Raw genomic sequence first — 18,134 nt, 5'->3', positions numbered from 1 at the left:
TGTGTAAATAAGTTAGTTTGTTCTATTTCAATTTGAATGAATTTTCTCTTAAGAGAAATATCACGAATCATGACAAATTAGCGAATATCAAATTTAAATGTAAAATTAATAATTTCGAACAATACCCAATGCCGCAATGCCTAGTCATTTTCTTATATGTAGGTATATTTATGGGTGAAAATGGTATTTATTCATTTTGAAAGATGAATTTTTAAAAATATTTATTTTTTACAAAATGTATAAATTATATTTATTTATGAATATTTTACTTTTATGTTGAACATTTTGCATTGAAATTCGATTGTTCGAACATGTCGAGTATTGATGCAGTTGTCACTAATGTTTAACTCGCAAAGATCGAGCATGTCGATCATTAATTTATTTATCAATACCCGACATATTCGATTTGCAGTGATCAAACATGTTGAGTAAAATTTGCGATTTAAGTAAGGATGATTTTATCATTTTAAGCTAGTTTTGATAATTTAATTGATGTTTTTTGTTTTCAAGCATGGATCAATTCAAAGCTATCATCAGTAACCCTATATTTATCCATCAATTAATATACTGACGAATCCGTATCGTGACGGATTCACAATTTAATCGGTCAAACAAACATATCTAGCCTTAATTTGAAAACAGTGAATTACACACCAAACGTCAAGAATATTCTTGCAACAGATCGAGAGGAAAATTAGTTTCTTTCCATAATTGCGCAATAATACATGCATGTTTTTAACAAAAGAGACCATGAAATTTTCAAAATTGGTAGTATTTTATTTGACTGTTCACTTTTCTTTACTTCTTCTCATATTTTTTTGAAAAGAATCTTGACTTCATCAATCTAATATCTAATTCTGAGATCTACTCATACTATGGCCCCAAAAACAGAATTAAAACTTCGACTTAGTCAAGATTGTAAAAATAAAAGTAATTTTTCATTCTCTGCAGAAAAAGAAAAAGAAAAATCTAAAGGAAAGAGACAACAAATAACAACACATAAAAAACGGAGTTTACAATGAAGTGATTACGCACCCCCCACCCCCACCCCCACGCCCACCCAAGCCCTTCTACAAAATCCTTAAAAATTCGAACGTTAGAGAAGAAACAGAAGAATTCTCCGAACTCAAAAACCAAACTTGAAAAAGTAAAGGAAAAAAATGTCTTCTTGCACGGTTGCAATCTCGAGCTCGCCGGTTTTCTCTCCGTCGTCGTCGTCGGCCTCCGCCTGCTCTCCGAACTCTTCATCTCCTCGGCTCTTTCGGCTGCAGAAATCAAGTGGGCTCATCAAGGCTCTCTCTGGCGGCGGAGATTCGTCCGCGATTTTGAAGAGGAAGAGACCGCCCAGGCTGGACATTCCGGTGTTCTCTGTGGAGGAGAAGAAAGCGGCGGAGGGGGCGGAGGAGGAGGCTGTGGAGGTGGAGGGAGAAGGGTATACTGTGTGTTGTAAGAGAGGGAGGAGGGATGCCATGGAGGATCGTTACTCTGCTGTTGTGGGCATCCAAGGTGACTCCAACCAGGTAAATATCTGCTTTTTTTTTTTTTTTTTTTGCCTTTTTGGCTGATTGTGATTAATCTGTGTTTAGGAATGTAATACAAATGTGTTGTGGACGCACACATTTACTATGTGTTTTGTGTGCCTGTGTGTGAGTATTTGTGGAAATATTTGATTTTTTTTCCTCATTGAAATCCTAGTTTTTTTTTTTTTTTTTTTTGTGGAACTCATTGAAATCCTAGTTAAAATGTGTTCTTAGTGGTGAACATTCACACACACACACACATATACAAATACAATATCCAAGCATGGGTTTAGAATCTAGGTTTAAGTTGGAATAAGTCTTAAATGCTTTCTTTGTGATGTTCTTGAATGGATTTTGGATTTGATTTCGTGACATGATGTGGCTGATTCTTGAATCTAAACATTGAACTGCGTTAACTGTGTGTATGTCACAATGTAGGCATTCTTTGGCATTTATGATGGGCATGGGGGTGCAAAGGCTGCTGAGTTTGCATCTGAGAATTTGGACAAGAACATTATAGATGAACTAAACAGAAGGGGAGATCACAGCAACATTCAGCTAGCTGTAAAGAGAGGCTACTTGACCACAGATTCTGAATTCCTCAAGAGAGACGTTCGAGGCGGAGCGTGCTGTGTGACAGCCCTCATCGCCGGAGGTAACTTAGTTGTATCCAATGCTGGTGACTGTCGTGCTGTGTCTAGCAGAAATGGGGTGGCTGAGGCGCTCACTTCTGATCACCGCCCATCCAGGGAAGACGAGAGGGAACGGATTGAGATGTTGGTGAGCAGCCACACTCTTGAATTTACCTATTTTGGTCATATTGATGGTTTGTTCTGTCTTAGGCTAATGTTGTGTGCTGTTTCAGGGCGGTTTTGTTGAGTGCCGGAATGGTGTTTGGCGAGTATTAGGATCTCTAGCTGTTTCGAGAGCTATTGGAGATCAATACCTTAAACAATGGGTTACAGCTGAACCAGAGACGAAAGTCGTTAAGCTTGATCAAGAATATGAGTTTCTGCTTCTTGCTTCCGATGGATTGTGGGATAAGGTAACTTACAATATATATAAAATCGAGTACATAAAGAATCACATGATCAAGTGAGCTTTAAAATATTGAATCCATTAAACTGTGTGTCTTGGATGATTTTATTTAATCCAAGCTTTCAACCAAAGTACATAGAACCTAACTTTAGCATTCAATCATCTTGGCCTTCTTGTTGCATTGCATCTCATACTTCGTCTCATTGCTACACGTTGAGCCTATCTCGTTGATGCAATTATATATGCACAATGAAGGATTACATGATCAAACGAGCTTAAACTTATTGCATCCATCAAGGCATGTGTTGTCTATATTGTTTTCATCTATTCAAGATATCACCAAAGTATATGAGACCTAATTTTTGCATTCAATCATCTTGGCCTTTTTGTTGCATTGCATCTCATAATTCGTCTCACTGCCATGTGCAGAGCCTATCTTGTTGATTGTAATGTTGATCTCATGCATGAACTGTTCTTGATGCTTTGCAGGTTAGCAATCAGGAAGCAATAGATATTGCTCGTCCATTTTGCATAAACCTCGAAGAGCCACAACCACTAACTGCGTGTAGAAAGCTTGTTGATCTCTCTGTTTCCAGAGGCTCTGCTGATGACATTAGTGTTATGCTTATTCAACTGAGGAGATTTCATTGACAGTTAGGATGAAGAAACGAGGAAGATTAACATAGAAATGACATGGTTTCGAAGCTCTGGTTTCGATCGGGGTGAGAATTTGATGCTAGTAATCTTTTGACACAGTGGTACAATGCTTCACTGATTTCAGCTGGAGGCATAGTCTGATTATAATTCTTTTTTGGTACATTTGATGAAGTGGTTTTGTAAATTAGTCGATCCCATCTATTAGCATTTTCTGATTAATGATCATGCAGTGCTCTCCCAATTTAGATATTAGTTTTACTGTAATTGCAGTTTGCAAATATGTGAATTTTGGTGCTTAAAATTGGGACAATAGGGTAATAATTATTTAGAAATTAAAAATTGGAACATCTTTCAGACCCAACCAAAACTTATAACAGGATCCTTAATGGTGGCCTTAAGGAAATTTAAGTACTTACTAGGGTTTATGCTAATGAAAATTCACAAAAATTATACTAATATTTTGCATGTCTGGAAAATATTCAATAATTTAATGTCCGAGACCGAAACTTCGTCTGATATTTTAAAATATTTATTTTTTCTGCAAAAGAAAAAAGAATCCAACTTGAACAGAATCCGCTGAAATAGAAATTAGAATTGCAAAGTATACAACTGCCTAGGGAAAAAGATGTCAATAAATAACCTTGCAACGAACTATGAGCAAAATACAAGTTCTTAAAAAAAGAAACTCGAGAGAATGGGTTCACTGTTGGCACAATCCTTTTATAGCAATACCAACAAAACTCAAGTTCTTTCAGTTAGTACTCCATATAGGAAGATACAACTGTCATACCCATCATTTGCACGCATTACACATATATTTGTGTTCCAAATGAAGATGGGGTAAGTACCACAATTTCTGTATAATACACTCAAGACACTAAGCAGTAGTTGATAATGAAAAAAGATAACATTTTAATACAAGTACGTAAGAACATTAGCAGTTCCACATCTCCAAAAGAAAAACACAAGTCATCCTGCTCACTAAGACAAGCATAGAACACCCCAAAACTCATGTACAATATCTCCTGTTTCACCCTAATAATATAGCAAGAAAAGCAACATTTATAAAGCAAAAGATAGTGAATTTGCGAAGACAAACATTATTGTAACATGACCAGGAACAGTCTCTTGGAATGCCTGAGTGCATTCCTCAAGCATCAGCAGCTTTCGCTTCCAGAGGTGTAGCTTCTTGACTTCCACTTGACTTTGTTCGTTTTGCCTCATAGTCTTTGACAGCAGCCTTGATTGCATCCTCAGCAAGCATGCTGCAGTGTAGTTTCACAGGCGGAAGGGAGAGATGTTTTGCAATTTCCCTGCAGTCCAGATAAGAATGAGAAAGACAAATATCAACAAACCATGAGAGCAATCCAGAAATCATACGTGAGTTAAAAAAATCTAGATAAGAAGTTTTTAGCTTCCGATTGTACGTGAAGCACTTCTGGCATTGTAATATCTACTTTCAATTCTCTCGGTGAAGCTCAAATTTAAATGCAGACATCCTTTGGAAGCAAACATATACTGTGAACAATTTTCCATTAAGGAGGATGTTTCTTTAAATCTTTATTTTGTTTCTTTCTTTCTAATTTAAGAAGGCAGAAAGAAACTGAAAATGCATCTCCAATGACATAGAAGCTCAGAACTAATGAAGCTCATGTATACTAAATACTTGATTAAAGACAAAAGGGACCATAAACACATAATTTACAGGCCAACCTTAGTCATGAAGCACAAACTAAAAGCAACCAAACAACAAAGGAAGCAGCTAATCAAGTAGATCCAGAGGCAAGAACCCATAAGATGAATTAACCATGCATTAGGAACTTAGCTAACTAAAAGGTCAAAGGTGCACCAACAGAATCAAACATGTGCTCGAGCTTACGTATTTTTTATCGTCAGAACTTCCTCCATTGGTTTTCCTTTCACCCATTCAGTTGCTGAAAAGGAGAAATATTTTGTTACAGCAGTGTATTCCAGCAAATTAAACTATGTTTACAGATGCAGAAGACATAGAAAACATGGAACGTCTGGCAGTTTAATGATTGATTTTTGCATGTGCATAGGATTTTAAAAAAAAAAAGTATAATATGCTAGTAAAATAGCAGGGGGAACATAATAAGTACCTAATGTGGCATCAAATAAAATAGAAAAATAGCAAGAAAATTAACAGACACAACCAATTCCCGATCCACACACACGCATATAAAAGATTCAGAAGATATCAACATAAGACAAGGCATCCTGTTCACCTTTCATCATACAGTTAACTCATAATAAGTTTCAACACCCAAGCACCTGCTATTACTTCATGTTTATATCGCTGAAAACAAAAGAGGTACAACTTAATTCCTCAAAGTGGGTGATAATACTACAATTTTCTGGTCAATTCGCACAATCTAGAGTTACCATCAGCAGCTGTTTTTTGCTGTATTAACAGTAAACACAAAACTTCAGCTCGCATCATACCTACAGGAAAACATATCAACTCCTCTCTCTCTCTCTCTCTCTCTCAATAACTAGCTCCGAATTTTCCAATTAACCAATCCGATAAACATTTAATCGCCTATTCAAAATAAAAGACGAAAAAAGTCATATTACGGAAAGCATAGAACCCTCCGGTTCAATTGAATCGACATACCGACGGACGAGGAGGCGATGGCGGAACCACATCCGAAAGTCTTGAAACAAGCATCGACGATTTTACCGCTCTCCTCATCAACCCTAATCTGCAATTTCATGACGTCACCGCACGCCGGCGCTCCAACGAGACCCGTTCCCACATGCGGATCGTTCTTGTCGAATGACCCGACGTTCCTCGGGTTGTTGTAGTGGTCCACCACTCTCTCGTGGTACATCCGTCGCAGGCCACCACCGCCGGCAGCTGCCGAGCACCGGAGACGTCTGCCGAGGCTCGTGGTTGCTATATGCCTCAACATATTTGGATTGATTTTCGAGAATTTTTCGAATTGGAAATTTTGGTAATTTGCCGAGATTTTTTAGAATGTGTTGTTTATTTTTCCCCTTTTAGTGAGAATGGTGAGGCGGTGATAGGGTTACGTTGTTGTTGCAGGACGATTTGGTGAACGAAGGAATGTGATTGGTGGACAGGTGTTGACCTTCACTCTTAAAATAATTTCGATAAAATATCCTGAGAGTAAGGACAATTAGTTTTTAATTTAGAGAAAGGATAATTAGTGTTTGATTATGTAGCCAATATTTGTATCACAAAATTAATTTTCACATACAGAACAACCAACAGAATTGCACCCTTTTTGCTACGAGCATTTTTAATCTGTGTTTCAATTTATAATTTTTCAATATGGTGGGTAAATATGAATCGTTCTTTTTCATTGTACTGGCAATATAATTTTCGATTTTAAAAAATAAAATTTCTTTTAAACATTGGAGATCCCCCTCAAAAAAGAAAGAGAAAGAGAAAGAAATTGGAGACCTGAGTATGTCTTATTTTTATTTTGTAAAGTTTATTATAATGACATTTGGGCCTCCACATTACCCAAGCCCACATTCTGGTTCATATAAACACCGACAGCCACCGTCCTTTCCGAGATTCTACCAACCGCCGCCGCTGCACACCCCCTACGCCGCTGCGCCACCTTCTGCCACAAAGAGCTACTCTTTCCCGAAAGCTGCCATCATCATCCAACAATGTAAATATCAACTTCGGAACATTGTTTTCGAATTTCCACCTTTTTTTTCTCATTGGGAAATTGTTTTTGTACCTTTTTGGGTTAGGTTTTGCTTTCGCTCTTCTCCCCCTTCTGTTTATGTGAATTGGATGCGCAGCTACTGCAAAGTTTTCCTTAAGCTACTGTAAAATTTTGATTTTTTAGTATATGTATTTTAATTTAGTTGAATTGACGATACGATTCAGTGTAAGGATTTTAGAACTCATGTAGTTTAATTATTAGGTGCTTTTCGAATTCTTAGTTATCGGGACCAGAATTTGTGTGTGTGTGTGTGTGTGTTTTTTTTTTTCTCTCTTAAAATCATGGATTCTTCTCAGGGAGAGCCTTATCTATATACCTTTCGTTTATCATTTTGTTTCTTAGTTTCTATTATTTCTCATCTTCAGCTAGGCATGGATGGCGAAAAAATTAAGCAGAAGAAAAAGAGTGCCAAAAGCGTAGTAGAGGCTCATACTGTTGATAGGATGCAAATAGCCGATTCTGCTCGAATTTCTGAGAATGAGGGTATTTCTGAAGTGAAGAGGGATCATAAAAGGAGCAAAGAAAAGAAGAAGAAGAAGAAAAGTAAGGGAGCCGAAGATGCTGACTCTGACATGAAGAGTGCTTCTAGAAAAGGTGAATTGAATGTAGTATCTGGTGAGAATGGCGGTGGACTAAAAACTGGTAATGTTGAAAGGAATGGGGAGAGTTCTAGTGGACTAACAATGGATAATGCTGAAAGGAAGAGAAATCGAAGAGAGAAGAAGAAGGACAAGAATGAGATATTCGAGACACGTGATATTGATGAAGTAAAGAGGGACAAGAGTACCGATTGGCAAGAGGGGGCAAATGTTTCTGGAAAAGTGACTGGCGAAGAAGTTATGGTTGAGAAAAGGAAGCAGAAAGTGAGAAGAAATGACCGAAAGGTGGGAGAGAATGATGGAGAAGTGATCCAAGGGCATAGTGAGAATTGCATAGCCAATGCCACAGAGAATAGGAAGGAAATGAAGAAGGAGAGGAAAAAGAGGAAGGATGATAGTGTGGTCGGGTCAAAAGACACTCATAGTGAAATTAAGTGTGATGAAGTTGGTTTATCTTCAAAACAGCAGGAACGTGTGCTGCATGATGTTGAAGAACATATTCAATCAACCAAAGATGATGGTGGCACCAAAATTAATCATGAAAGGAAGAAAAAGAAGAAGCACAGAAAGAAAGACAACTACAAAGATGATCCGCTTCCTGCTCAGAAAGAATGTGTAGATAGTGACGCTCATAGTCTTCAGAATGCTAAGGAGATGCAAAATAACGAAGCAGAGTTTACCAATGAAAGCAAGAAAAAGAAAACCAAAATTTTGGAAACTGATACAAATGATGAACAATATAATGAAGGTGAATATGCAAAGAAGGGGAAAAAAAGGAAGGCCAGTATGGTGATAAAAGGTTCAGATGATACTTCACCTAACAAAAGTAATAAGAAAGTCAGATTTTCTGGTCAGGATGAGGTATTTCCTCTCCCTCCTAAATCAAATTCTGAGGAGGGGAATGGAAAGAAGGAAAATCTGGTAAGAGGCACGCGGTTCACACGTAAAGAAGATGAGATTGTGAAAGATGCTGTTATGAAGTACATAGAGGAACATGAGTTAGGTGATGAAGGTGTGGAAATGATCTTAAACTGTAGCAAGTACCCTGAATTGAAAGGTTGCTGGCAAGAAATAGGGTCTTCCGTACCATACAGGCCATATACTTCTGTGTATTGTCGTGCTCGGGTTTTACTTATGAGGTCCGAGAGCAGGAAATGGACTCAAGAAGAGTATGACATGATTTTGAAATACCAGGAAGTGCATGGTAACAAGTGGAAGCCCTTGGCAGATGAACTTGGCAAACATACATGGCATGTGAAGGATACTTGGCGCAGGATAAAGTTGCCTAACATGAAGAAAGGACATTGGTCACAAGAAGAGTATCAGAGATTATTTGATCTGGTGAATACTGATCTACAATTGAAACTTTCTGAAGAGAAGAGGTCTAAGCACGGAATGTTGCGGGACAATATCTGTTGGACTGCAATTAGTGATGAGATATCCACTCGAGCTCAAGCAGCTTGCTGTATAAAGTGGTACAAACAGTTAACCTCACCTATGGTAGCTCAAGGTATATGGGCTGATTCAGATGACTATCGTCTGCTTAGTGCACTTTATTGCTTAGATGCAACTTGCTTGGAAGATGTTGAGTGGGATGATCTTATTGATAACAGAGCTGGAGATGTATGTCGGAAGCGTTGGAACCAGATGGTTCTACATATAGGTCACAATGGAAAGAAATCATTTGCTGAACAAGTTGAAGTATTGGCTCAAAGATACTGCCCGCATCTTCTTGAAGCAAGAGAAACCTGGGATAGCAAACCGCGGGTTCCTTGATCCGCCCTCTGTAGCTATGGAGTTTGAAGCTTGATGTCATGAAGAAAGTCGCTTCTGAAGGTTTTTGTCGCTCCGTTTCTCTTTAGGCTTGTTTCTTGTACACTGGTCTCTCATCTTTTTGTTTCAACCATGGATGATCCTACATGCAATGCTATACATTAAGATCTTGTTGTTTACATTTACATTCTCTGTTTGTTGTCAAAGATCATGTCTTTGCCTGTAGAAAATTTACTTTCAGTGGGTTTGGGATACGATATGACCTTTCTCTTTTTCTTTTTAGGTGAATCAGGATCATGATGAGTTCTTTGAGGTTGTATTAGACTAGAATTTGCTTAGTCAAATTTCTATTTTATGCTAAAACTTAGTTTATGTTTTCAGTATCAAAGGAATGTTTTCACATGAGTTGCCAGAAGTAAATTATTTTAACCATTTAATGTTGAACTCCACATATGGCATGCGACTATGAGTAGCTTATAAATGATAGAATTTACATTTACAATTTACTTAATTGTAAATCCACAATCAATTTCAGCATTAAACTTCACATTAAGGAGCAGTGAGTAATTCCCAAATTAATGCATCATAATGAGGGAGAGATGACCAAAAACCATATTTATTGTTACAGTTACGAAATTCATTTACTTGATTTAAAGTTGTATGCCTCTTACAAAATTTATCTAAGTAGGAATATGAAATGAAACTCATATCGTTCACTACTTAAATTATTTTAACATAACTAACTTGTTCAAACTTCAGATCTATTGCACAATTTGACAACGGTATCATATGATTCAATAACTATTAATTTTACCCAGACAAGTAATGATGTACCATAGATTTTAGTCCTAACCTTCACTCCCTTTGGTCTTTAATCCATGATTCATTTCATGAGTATTTATGAACACTATTGAAATATAGTACTCATCGTATACCATGGTGAAATAGCAATACAAGATTGATGTATGGTGGAGAGTAGATAATCTTGATATATTTAGGTAATCCAACATTTCAAAGTCTGAATCGGCTTTCTTCATTTGGCAGATAAACAGGAAAGTTGCCCAGATTTAAATTTTCTGACTGGAATAACTGCAAAATTGCTATTTAAGTAATGGCATTTCATTTGATAAATGATTATTCTCAAATTCTAATGCCAACCATAAAAGGTTGAGACCAATACGAAATTAAAAATGTCCTATAGTACAATAGAATTATGTTGTCTCCTGCTTGTTTTTTACATTAATAGGTTCAAGTAAAGAGTTTAGTTTATATGCATTGTTCAACAACAAGCTTATTGACATAAGAATTGTATACTAGCAATATAATTGGTTTTGGCATTTTGCTTAGGGTTTTTAAGGTTAATTTTGATAATTTGATTAACAATCTTAGGGTCGATATCTTGATTTTAGAGAGCTATGGTTGTTATTTGTCTGAGCATCCCCTGCCTCCTTCCTTTTTAAACAATCATAATCGCTTGCTACTTCAACCGTTGGATCGACCCACAGATCAACAGTCCGCAGCAGTTTTCAAAGCATTATATGCGTTTTTACTTCCTTAATAAATACTTACTTAACTGCACTATAAGAGTCAAGAATCAGATTTTCACCACATCACATTCTTCCATCTTGCTGCCTCATTCATTCTCATGCTCCCTGAATCCTCCCATGGAGACCAATAAGAACAACTGTAGTGCCATTTCTCTTCCTACTGGCTTCTCTAATATTGACCTGAAGCGTGAGATCCTAGATGATGACTTTGGCATGGACAACCTCTCATCATCAAAAGGTTACCTTCAAGATTTCCAAGACCTCGAACAGCTTCCAATGACAGCTTCATATTGTAATTGGGATACTGGGATACAAGCCAATGGCTTCGATCCATTTGCATCCTTTCCCCATGGCTCTGTTACAGATTTCAGTTTATACAGGTTTAAGCCTTATGAGGAAAATGGCAGCATGCTTTCAGCCATTCAAGACTTCCAGGCTGGTGGTTTCTTGAACTTTCCAGACAGGAAAGGTTCGTCAATGGTAACTAAAACAGCTTCTGAATACAATTCAAAGCCTTTATGCTTTGTGGTTCCTGATGAGAGCTCTTGTGTGACTGGTGATAACTTCGGCTACCATAACAAAGATGGCAGTAAAAGAAACAAGAATATAGTTAACGGCAGTAATAGCAACATCAGTGAATCTTTGTCGACTAAAAAGTGCGTTAGGACCCCAAAGAAGTCCAAATCAGCCAAGGGGCAGTGGACTGCTGAAGAGGATAGGTCAGAATAATCAAAAAAATTATATGGGATTTTATTTTTGTATATTTTTTTCGTACTTTATTTATTTGGTTGAGGCTTCAGATGCTTTACTCTGTAATCTGCAGACTCTTGATCCATCTCGTGGAGAAATATGGTCTGAGAAAATGGTCTAATATCGCCCAAATGCTGAAAGGGAGGATAGGCAAGCAGTGCAGAGAAAGATGGCATAACCATCTGAGGCCTGATATTAAAGTTGGTTTTGAATTATCCATACATATTCTGTTTCTTGTTCATTAATAGTATTTAATAAGTTTTCTAGTTCAGGCATTCATACACCAATAACTGTAAGTTGACTGCAGTTTCTAATGTTTTTATTATTATTGAATATGATAAGTGCTTAGACCTGCTCTAGTGTTTTGTTTTATATGATGCCAATTTTAAATCGAATTGGTTTAACTTCATTCCATAATGATAAATGCAGTTGCTTTTCAGCCTTTTCTGTTTATTTCTGTAAAGATTTTATCTGAAGAATAATCCAATTAATCATTGCTTCCTATATTTTGTCCAATTCAGAAGGATGTATGGACTTTGGAGGAAGACAGAATACTGATTGAGGTTCATGCTCAAGTGGGGAACAAATGGGCTGAAATCGCTAAAAGTCTCCCGGGAAGGACTGAGAATACCATCAAGAATCACTGGAACGCGACGAAGAGGAGGCAATTCACCACACGAAAATGCAGGACCAAATGGCCTAGGCCTAGTTCCCTCCTCCAGAACTATATCAAGAGCCTTAACTTTGAGAAAGGGAGCAGCAAGAGATCGAAAAACACCCAACCACCAGCCACTAGTGATCATGGAATCCTCAGCAACAGTTCAATCACCACACCGCAGGAGATGGACATCGAGTTTAGCCTGGATGATCACATGCTGCAGGTATACGGCTTTGATGAGGTCCAAGATCTCACGTTTGATGATGATAGCCTTTTCACTGGGAGCAGCATCGACATGCCGGTTGGCCTTCCATATGAATTTGACGACGGACAGTGTTTTGATGCCGGTTTTCCACTTGATATTCCTCCATTGATGCAGTGTGGAGTGAAGCAAGAACTTGATTTCCATGGGAGCGCCTGATGGTTAGAAAACTTGGTAACAATTTTTAGTGGGAATAGTAGTTTGTTTCTGCAGCCGTTTGTGGGGTGTCTGAAATAAGAAATTTAAAATGAGGAGGATGACAATAATTTTTTATTATTTTTTATCTGTTTATTATTTTACTATGGGGATTCTTGTTTTTCCTATTCTATGGCATGGACTTGAATTTGTATTATTTGCTTCTATGGAGTCGTTCGAAGTTGAACACAATGATATGTACTGTATTGTTTTATTACTCTTTTAAAGAAAATAAACGAAATATAATTAGTGTATTTGGGCAATTTTGAAACTGAGCTGAGTTTTAATAATTGGCAAAAATTTGTGTACATTCTCCATCACGCCTTGCTTTTCTGGGTGGATTTCTACTTCGGTGTTGTCAAATAGTTGAATGATTTCGGGAACGTGTCTGTTCTACATTCTCTTAATTTTGCAGCCACCCTCTTCTGTATAAAACCATTAAAAATTACTTCCTTCGTCTACGAAATAACTTCTTAAAAGGGGGTGACACGAGTTTTAATAAAATATTGTTAAGTATACTACAGCGTAAAAGAATTGTTGAATGTATTGGAAATAGTGAAAGTGTTAGTAAAAAACAAAAGGGTACATAAGTTGTATAGTTCCAAAATAGCGAGAAATTTTTTTTGTTGATGTCCTAAAAAAAAAGTAGAAAGTTTTTCGTGGACGAAGGATGGAGTAACATTTATTAGCATGTTAAATAAGGGACACAAGAATGCTAAATATCTATATTAAGCATCTAACCACAAAATAACTAAAAGAATTTCATACAAAGAAGCCTTGAGGTCTAACCTCGACAGCCCCTTGAGAACTTGACATATGAAATTATGTTTAACCTCACGAGCTCCTTAGAGAGCTTGATTTTGGTATTGGTAAAGTATTTCACAAGAAACAAGTATCAGGAGACGAAGAGATGATATGGTATTAATAGATCAAAAACTAATAAAGCTAAAGCAAACTAAAACTTAGATTATAAAGAGAAAAGTGTAAGTTGTAAAGAAAAGGATCTAAAAATAAGTTCTTGATACGAGGCCTTGGAAGTGTATTTAATTATTGATGAAGAAAACTCGAGTTTGGGGTTTGCTTTTGCAAAAATTAATCGTTTCACGTGGTCACGACATCACCATAAATTAGTTCAAGCATAAAATAATAATTAAACATTCAAATTCTTATGAAATTAATATTTTTAAAACATTAAAAGTATAAAAAAAATGAGCATTATTAATTTCCTTGAACTTAAGACATTATCCGTCTCCAAATAACGGAAAAAACAAAGAGCAACAAACACAAATTGATGAAGTGCATCCTAGAACATCATAACAAATAAAATGAATCTTTAATTTAATAGAACTCCAATAATGAAGCACAACTTTCACCGTGATTTAAAAACATAACATCTCATTTGTATAAAGGTCTTACTGATTCTGTAAGGAATTTATAATATTTCAAGTCAACTGGCGATATTTTCAAGAAGTAGAAGAGTTGGAATCATCCAAAAGATTTGTGTATGCACATGGTGCTTTAATTTCTTGCATATTACCATATGCATGGTTTTCTTAATTAGAATTCGTAACATTATAATTCCGTATCATGTATTCACACGTTGCGTATTGCACTAGCTAGAGCTAGTTGTACGGTGTAATATTATATATCGCATACTTGATTTGCATTTAGGGTGCGTATCTTTGATTGTAAATTTATCATGGAAAACAAAGGATAAATAAAATTTAACCCTTTAAATTCTTCATTTCTTTTCCCACATTTCCTACTCGACCCCTACTCATTCCTCATGTACACTACAAATGAGGGACACTATTATCACATCATTTTTGAAGGGATAATATTATCACTCATTTGTAGTGTAAATGAGGAATGAGTAAGGGTCAAGTAGGAATGTGGAAAAAGAAATGATGGATTTAAAGGGTGAAAGTTTGTTTATCCCTTATTTTTTCATGATAAATTTACAACCAAAGAGAACGCACTCTTATAGAATTAATATATGTGAGATTAAACGCAACGGAAAACATTCAAGACTGGATCCTTGATTGTATATTTGTGTTTCATCCTCTTCTACACTCATAAATGAAGTCATCTTATTATTTAGATTTAACAGTTTTAGCCAAATATGCATATTATTATGCTCCCTAAATTAAGGTCACATGGCGAGAATCATTATCCTAAAAACGACTCAACCAATATATATAAAAATCCTTGTAAACAAATTCTTACACAACCATTACCTTTTCTGGCAGCTATATATACATCTCTTCTCCAACATCCGAGTTATATACAGTAATTAATTTTCAATGGACACAAAGGTGGTGGAGAAATGCGAGATCTCACCCTCTGACGGCGGCGGCGCCGAGCAATCGCTTCCACTCATCTATCTGGACGTGGCTTGGCTTCTCACCCACCACATGCGAATCCTCAATTTCTACAGCTTCCCCTCCTCTAAACAACTCTTTTTCAACACCATTCTTCCAAACCTCAAAAACTCCCTCTCTCTCGCTCTTAAACACTTTCTCCCTCTGGCCGGAAAGATCGTCTTCCCTCTCAACTCCGGCATGCCCATTTCTCGCTATGCCTCCGGCCAAGACTCCGTCTCCCTCACTGTCTCCATCTCCCACTCCGACTTCTTCCTCCTCACCGGGAACCATCCCAAGAATGCCGATGTTTTCTACAATTTCATCCCTGAGATCCCTCCCGCCGTATACTCATCAGATTCCATCACCTTCCCCGTCATGGCCCTCCAAATCACCTTGTTCCCCAACCAGGGCATCTGCATCGGCGTCGCCACCCACCACGCCATCGCCGACGGCGCCGCCATAATCTGCTTCCTCCAAACATGGGCCTCGATCAACAAATTCCAGGGAGACGAGCATCTGCTGGCACTGGGCCAGAAAGCCCTGCCCGTCTACGACAGAAGCGCCGTTGAAGGTTCCAGCAGGCTAACTCCACGAATCTGGGAGATGGTGAAGAATTCAAAGCCGACGGTGACTTCTACCGTTTCTTTCCCGACGCACAAACTCCGCGAAACCTTCTTTCTGAGCGACCAAGAGATCGCGGAGCTCAAGAAGTTGGTCCGCCTCAGGAAGCCCGGCCTGGCGCACGTGTCTTCCTTTGCCGTCACGTGCGCGCGTGTCTGGAGCTGCATGGCCGCTGCGGCGGGCGACGCGGTGGGCGACGATGAGCTGGAGTATTTGTCGATGCCCGTGGACTGCCGCGCGAGGCTGCGGCCTCCGCTCCCTAGCACTTACTTTGGCAACTGCTTGGTGCTCGTCCTCGCGGAGTGTGCCCACGGCAGGCTCAAAGGGAGCGAGGGGCTGGTGGCGGCGGCGGAGGCGATCGGGGAGGCGATTGAGGAGATTTTAAGCAATGAGAAGGGGATTCTGGATGGTAGTATTGTACGATATCTGAAATATATGGAGGCGAAGAGGGTGGTGGGAGTTAGCGGTTCACTGAGATTTGATATGTGCGGTATAGATTATGGATGGGGAGGGATGAAGAAAATGGAAGCTCTTCACATAGACGTGAGTGGATCCATCAGCCTATTTAAGACGAGGGATGGAGTTGAGGTAGGCTTGTCTATGCCCAAGCTCAACATCGATGCTTTTGCATCCCTCTTCAGCCTAAATATACATCACACGCTTGCCAACCTATAAATGCTCAACCCTAAATCCTATTAACTTAATTGCCCTCCAAATGCTTTCTATATGTCTACTTTTTTTTTTTTTTTTTTATCTCCAAAAAAGAAACCCTTTGTGTCTGCATTCCTATAATTTACAGAGTTACAGGGCTTTGTACAACAATAACTTAAATTGATTTTAAAATTAAGACCAAAATTTTCAAATTTGTAACATTAATTAATAGGTAATGCATTTGCATGACGTGAATTCTTGGCCCACTTTAATTAATGTCTTATTTTTGCAAGCTTAAAAATTTAGCTTTCAGCCCATTAGCTCGAAACTCTTAAAATGAACTGAAAATTGTCTTACGGGTGCATTACTTATTAATTAGAGTTCTACTTTTATAAGTTTGGAAATTTTTCTCCTAATTTCCAAATTAGTACTATTCTAAAAAACCCTTTTAACTCTTTAATTACGTATATGCATAAAGTGTATATTTAAATTTCCAATGCAATGTAATAGAGTGATATATATAATAATTATTTCAATGTATATGCATGTCATGTATAATGTGTACGTTTAATGTCATTCAATAAAACGAAACTATATACTATATTTCATGTTAACATTGAGTTATAAATTAAGTTCAAATTTCGTTGTCCCCCACTCAACTAAAAAGAATAAATAAACAAAAATGAAACTATATTTCATATACTTATAGGTACATTTGTCATCTAATACAATGGTAATTAATATTCTGATTCTCCGATCGAACTGACTAATTTGTTAAGTTTTTTTCTTCTTCAATCTCTATTGCTCCCTAGTTAAATTTATGTGTAAGCCATCGAATCTATACTAATAAAAAAATAGCTTAAGCATTCTACGTACGGTACAACTTGTGGATTGCCTATTTTACCCCTATTATATATTTTATATTATATATTTATAAAATAAATCTAATACTTTATAATGATCCAAACTAAAACATAGGCATTTTAATAATTCAAACTTGATAAGAGTAGATTTCTTATCGCATTAGAATTCTATTTAATTTTACATGTATCAGATCTAATACTTTATAATAATCCAAACTAAAACATAGACATTTTAATAATTCAAACTAAAACTTACTTACATCAAATTATAAATATGATAAGAGTAGATTTTTAATTGCATTAGAATTCTATTTAATTAATTTTGAATTTATGAATTGAGGACCTATAAAAAGAGCCTTATGCACAACATATATTGCCTATTTTACCCTTATTACATATTTTATTTTAAGGTATATTATATATTTATAAGAAGGGATATTTGCCATAAAATACACGAACTTTCAGCAAATTCTGGTTTTTCCCATAACCTTTAAAATTTGAAAAAAAAATACACCACCTTTCGATTTTTTCTGATTTTTCCCATCAGTATGAAATAACTTCAAATAGAAGTTGATTTTAGAACTTTTGGCTTAGATTTGTTGATACCTAAGCCGATGCATCGACTTTATTATGCCACATTTATTATCCGTCATGCTTAGGTATCAAAAAATCTAAGTCAAAAGTCCTAAAATCAACTTTTATTTGGGGGTATTTCATACCCGTGGGAAAAATCAGAAAAAATCGAAAGGTGATGTATTTTTTTTTTCAAATTTTAAAGGTTATGGGAAAAACCAGAATTTGCTGAAAGTTCATGTATTTTACGGCAAATATCCCTTATAAGAATATATTATTCATTAGGTATTACACTAAATCTATATGTTATATATCTATAGCTATTGATAAGGCTTATAA

At 36.9% G+C, this 18,134-nt stretch overlaps 5 protein-coding genes across 5 annotated transcripts; 4 read left to right on the top strand and 1 right to left on the bottom strand.

Annotated features, from left to right (window-relative positions):
* Positions 1–1,055: 1,055 nt before the first annotated feature.
* Positions 1,056–3,440, top strand: LOC131004231 (probable protein phosphatase 2C 25). Its single transcript, XM_057930872.1, has 4 exons — positions 1,056–1,520; positions 1,959–2,300; positions 2,386–2,565; positions 3,048–3,440. Exons 1-4 carry the CDS (start codon positions 1,161–1,163, stop codon positions 3,207–3,209), a joined length of 1,044 nt encoding a protein of 347 aa, XP_057786855.1. The 5' UTR covers positions 1,056–1,160; the 3' UTR covers positions 3,210–3,440.
* A 663-nt stretch (positions 3,441–4,103) lies between these two features.
* Positions 4,104–6,347, bottom strand: LOC131004243 (iron-sulfur cluster assembly protein 1-like). The gene is made up of 3 exons (XM_057930887.1): positions 5,851–6,347; positions 5,095–5,149; positions 4,104–4,528 (listed from the first exon to the last, which is right to left on the bottom strand). The coding sequence occupies exons 1-3, from the start codon at positions 6,146–6,148 to the stop codon at positions 4,366–4,368; spliced, it is 516 nt and encodes a 171-aa protein (XP_057786870.1). The 5' UTR covers positions 6,149–6,347; the 3' UTR covers positions 4,104–4,365.
* Positions 6,348–6,719: 372 nt separating this feature from the next.
* On the top strand, positions 6,720–9,497 carry LOC131004220 (RNA polymerase I termination factor). The gene is made up of 2 exons (XM_057930853.1): positions 6,720–6,880; positions 7,306–9,497. Exon 2 carries the CDS (start codon positions 7,312–7,314, stop codon positions 9,313–9,315), a length of 2,004 nt encoding a protein of 667 aa, XP_057786836.1. The 5' UTR covers positions 6,720–6,880; positions 7,306–7,311; the 3' UTR covers positions 9,316–9,497.
* Positions 9,498–9,605: 108 nt separating this feature from the next.
* Positions 9,606–12,913, top strand: LOC131004224 (transcription factor MYB98-like). The gene is made up of 3 exons (XM_057930860.1): positions 9,606–11,578; positions 11,683–11,809; positions 12,131–12,913. Exons 1-3 carry the CDS (start codon positions 10,851–10,853, stop codon positions 12,686–12,688), a joined length of 1,413 nt encoding a protein of 470 aa, XP_057786843.1. The 5' UTR covers positions 9,606–10,850; the 3' UTR covers positions 12,689–12,913.
* Positions 12,914–15,025: 2,112 nt separating this feature from the next.
* On the top strand, positions 15,026–16,733 carry LOC131004225 (phenolic glucoside malonyltransferase 1-like). The gene has a single exon (XM_057930861.1). The coding sequence runs from the start codon at positions 15,028–15,030 to the stop codon at positions 16,381–16,383; it is 1,356 nt and encodes a 451-aa protein (XP_057786844.1). The 5' UTR covers positions 15,026–15,027; the 3' UTR covers positions 16,384–16,733.
* Positions 16,734–18,134: the final 1,401 nt, after the last annotated feature.

Source organism: Salvia miltiorrhiza, unplaced genomic scaffold, assembly GCF_028751815.1.
Source record: "Salvia miltiorrhiza cultivar Shanhuang (shh) unplaced genomic scaffold, IMPLAD_Smil_shh original_scaffold_358, whole genome shotgun sequence".
In the NCBI taxonomy this organism is placed as follows: domain Eukaryota; kingdom Viridiplantae; phylum Streptophyta; class Magnoliopsida; order Lamiales; family Lamiaceae; genus Salvia; species Salvia miltiorrhiza.
This window is presented reverse-complemented; position numbering and strand designations above follow the sequence as displayed.

What these genes read in the sequence shown, in the direction of transcription:
- LOC131004224 (XM_057930860.1), top strand. Translation starts at nt 10,851, where the DNA reads ATGCGTTTTTACTTCCTTAATAAATACTTACTTAACTGCACTATAAGA. An exon ending in TGGACTGCTGAAGAGGATAG is followed by an intron (nt 11,579 to 11,682) that starts GTCAGAATAATC and finishes TGTAATCTGCAG; the next exon opens with ACTCTTGATCCATCTCGTGG. An exon ending in ATCTGAGGCCTGATATTAAA is followed by an intron (nt 11,810 to 12,130) that starts GTTGGTTTTGAA and finishes TGTCCAATTCAG; the next exon opens with AAGGATGTATGGACTTTGGA.
- LOC131004220 (XM_057930853.1), top strand. Translation starts at nt 7,312, where the DNA reads ATGGATGGCGAAAAAATTAAGCAGAAGAAAAAGAGTGCCAAAAGCGTA.
- LOC131004231 (XM_057930872.1), top strand. Translation starts at nt 1,161, where the DNA reads ATGTCTTCTTGCACGGTTGCAATCTCGAGCTCGCCGGTTTTCTCTCCG. An exon ending in TCCAAGGTGACTCCAACCAG is followed by an intron (nt 1,521 to 1,958) that starts GTAAATATCTGC and finishes GTCACAATGTAG; the next exon opens with GCATTCTTTGGCATTTATGA. An exon ending in CCGATGGATTGTGGGATAAG is followed by an intron (nt 2,566 to 3,047) that starts GTAACTTACAAT and finishes GATGCTTTGCAG; the next exon opens with GTTAGCAATCAGGAAGCAAT.
- LOC131004243 (XM_057930887.1), bottom strand. Translation starts at nt 6,148, where the DNA reads ATGTTGAGGCATATAGCAACCACGAGCCTCGGCAGACGTCTCCGGTGC. An exon ending in CATCGCCTCCTCGTCCGTCG is followed by an intron (nt 5,150 to 5,850) that starts GTATGTCGATTC and finishes TCTCCTTTTCAG; the next exon opens with CAACTGAATGGGTGAAAGGA. An exon ending in GTTCTGACGATAAAAAATAC is followed by an intron (nt 4,529 to 5,094) that starts GTAAGCTCGAGC and finishes TCTGGACTGCAG; the next exon opens with GGAAATTGCAAAACATCTCT.
- LOC131004225 (XM_057930861.1), top strand. Translation starts at nt 15,028, where the DNA reads ATGGACACAAAGGTGGTGGAGAAATGCGAGATCTCACCCTCTGACGGC.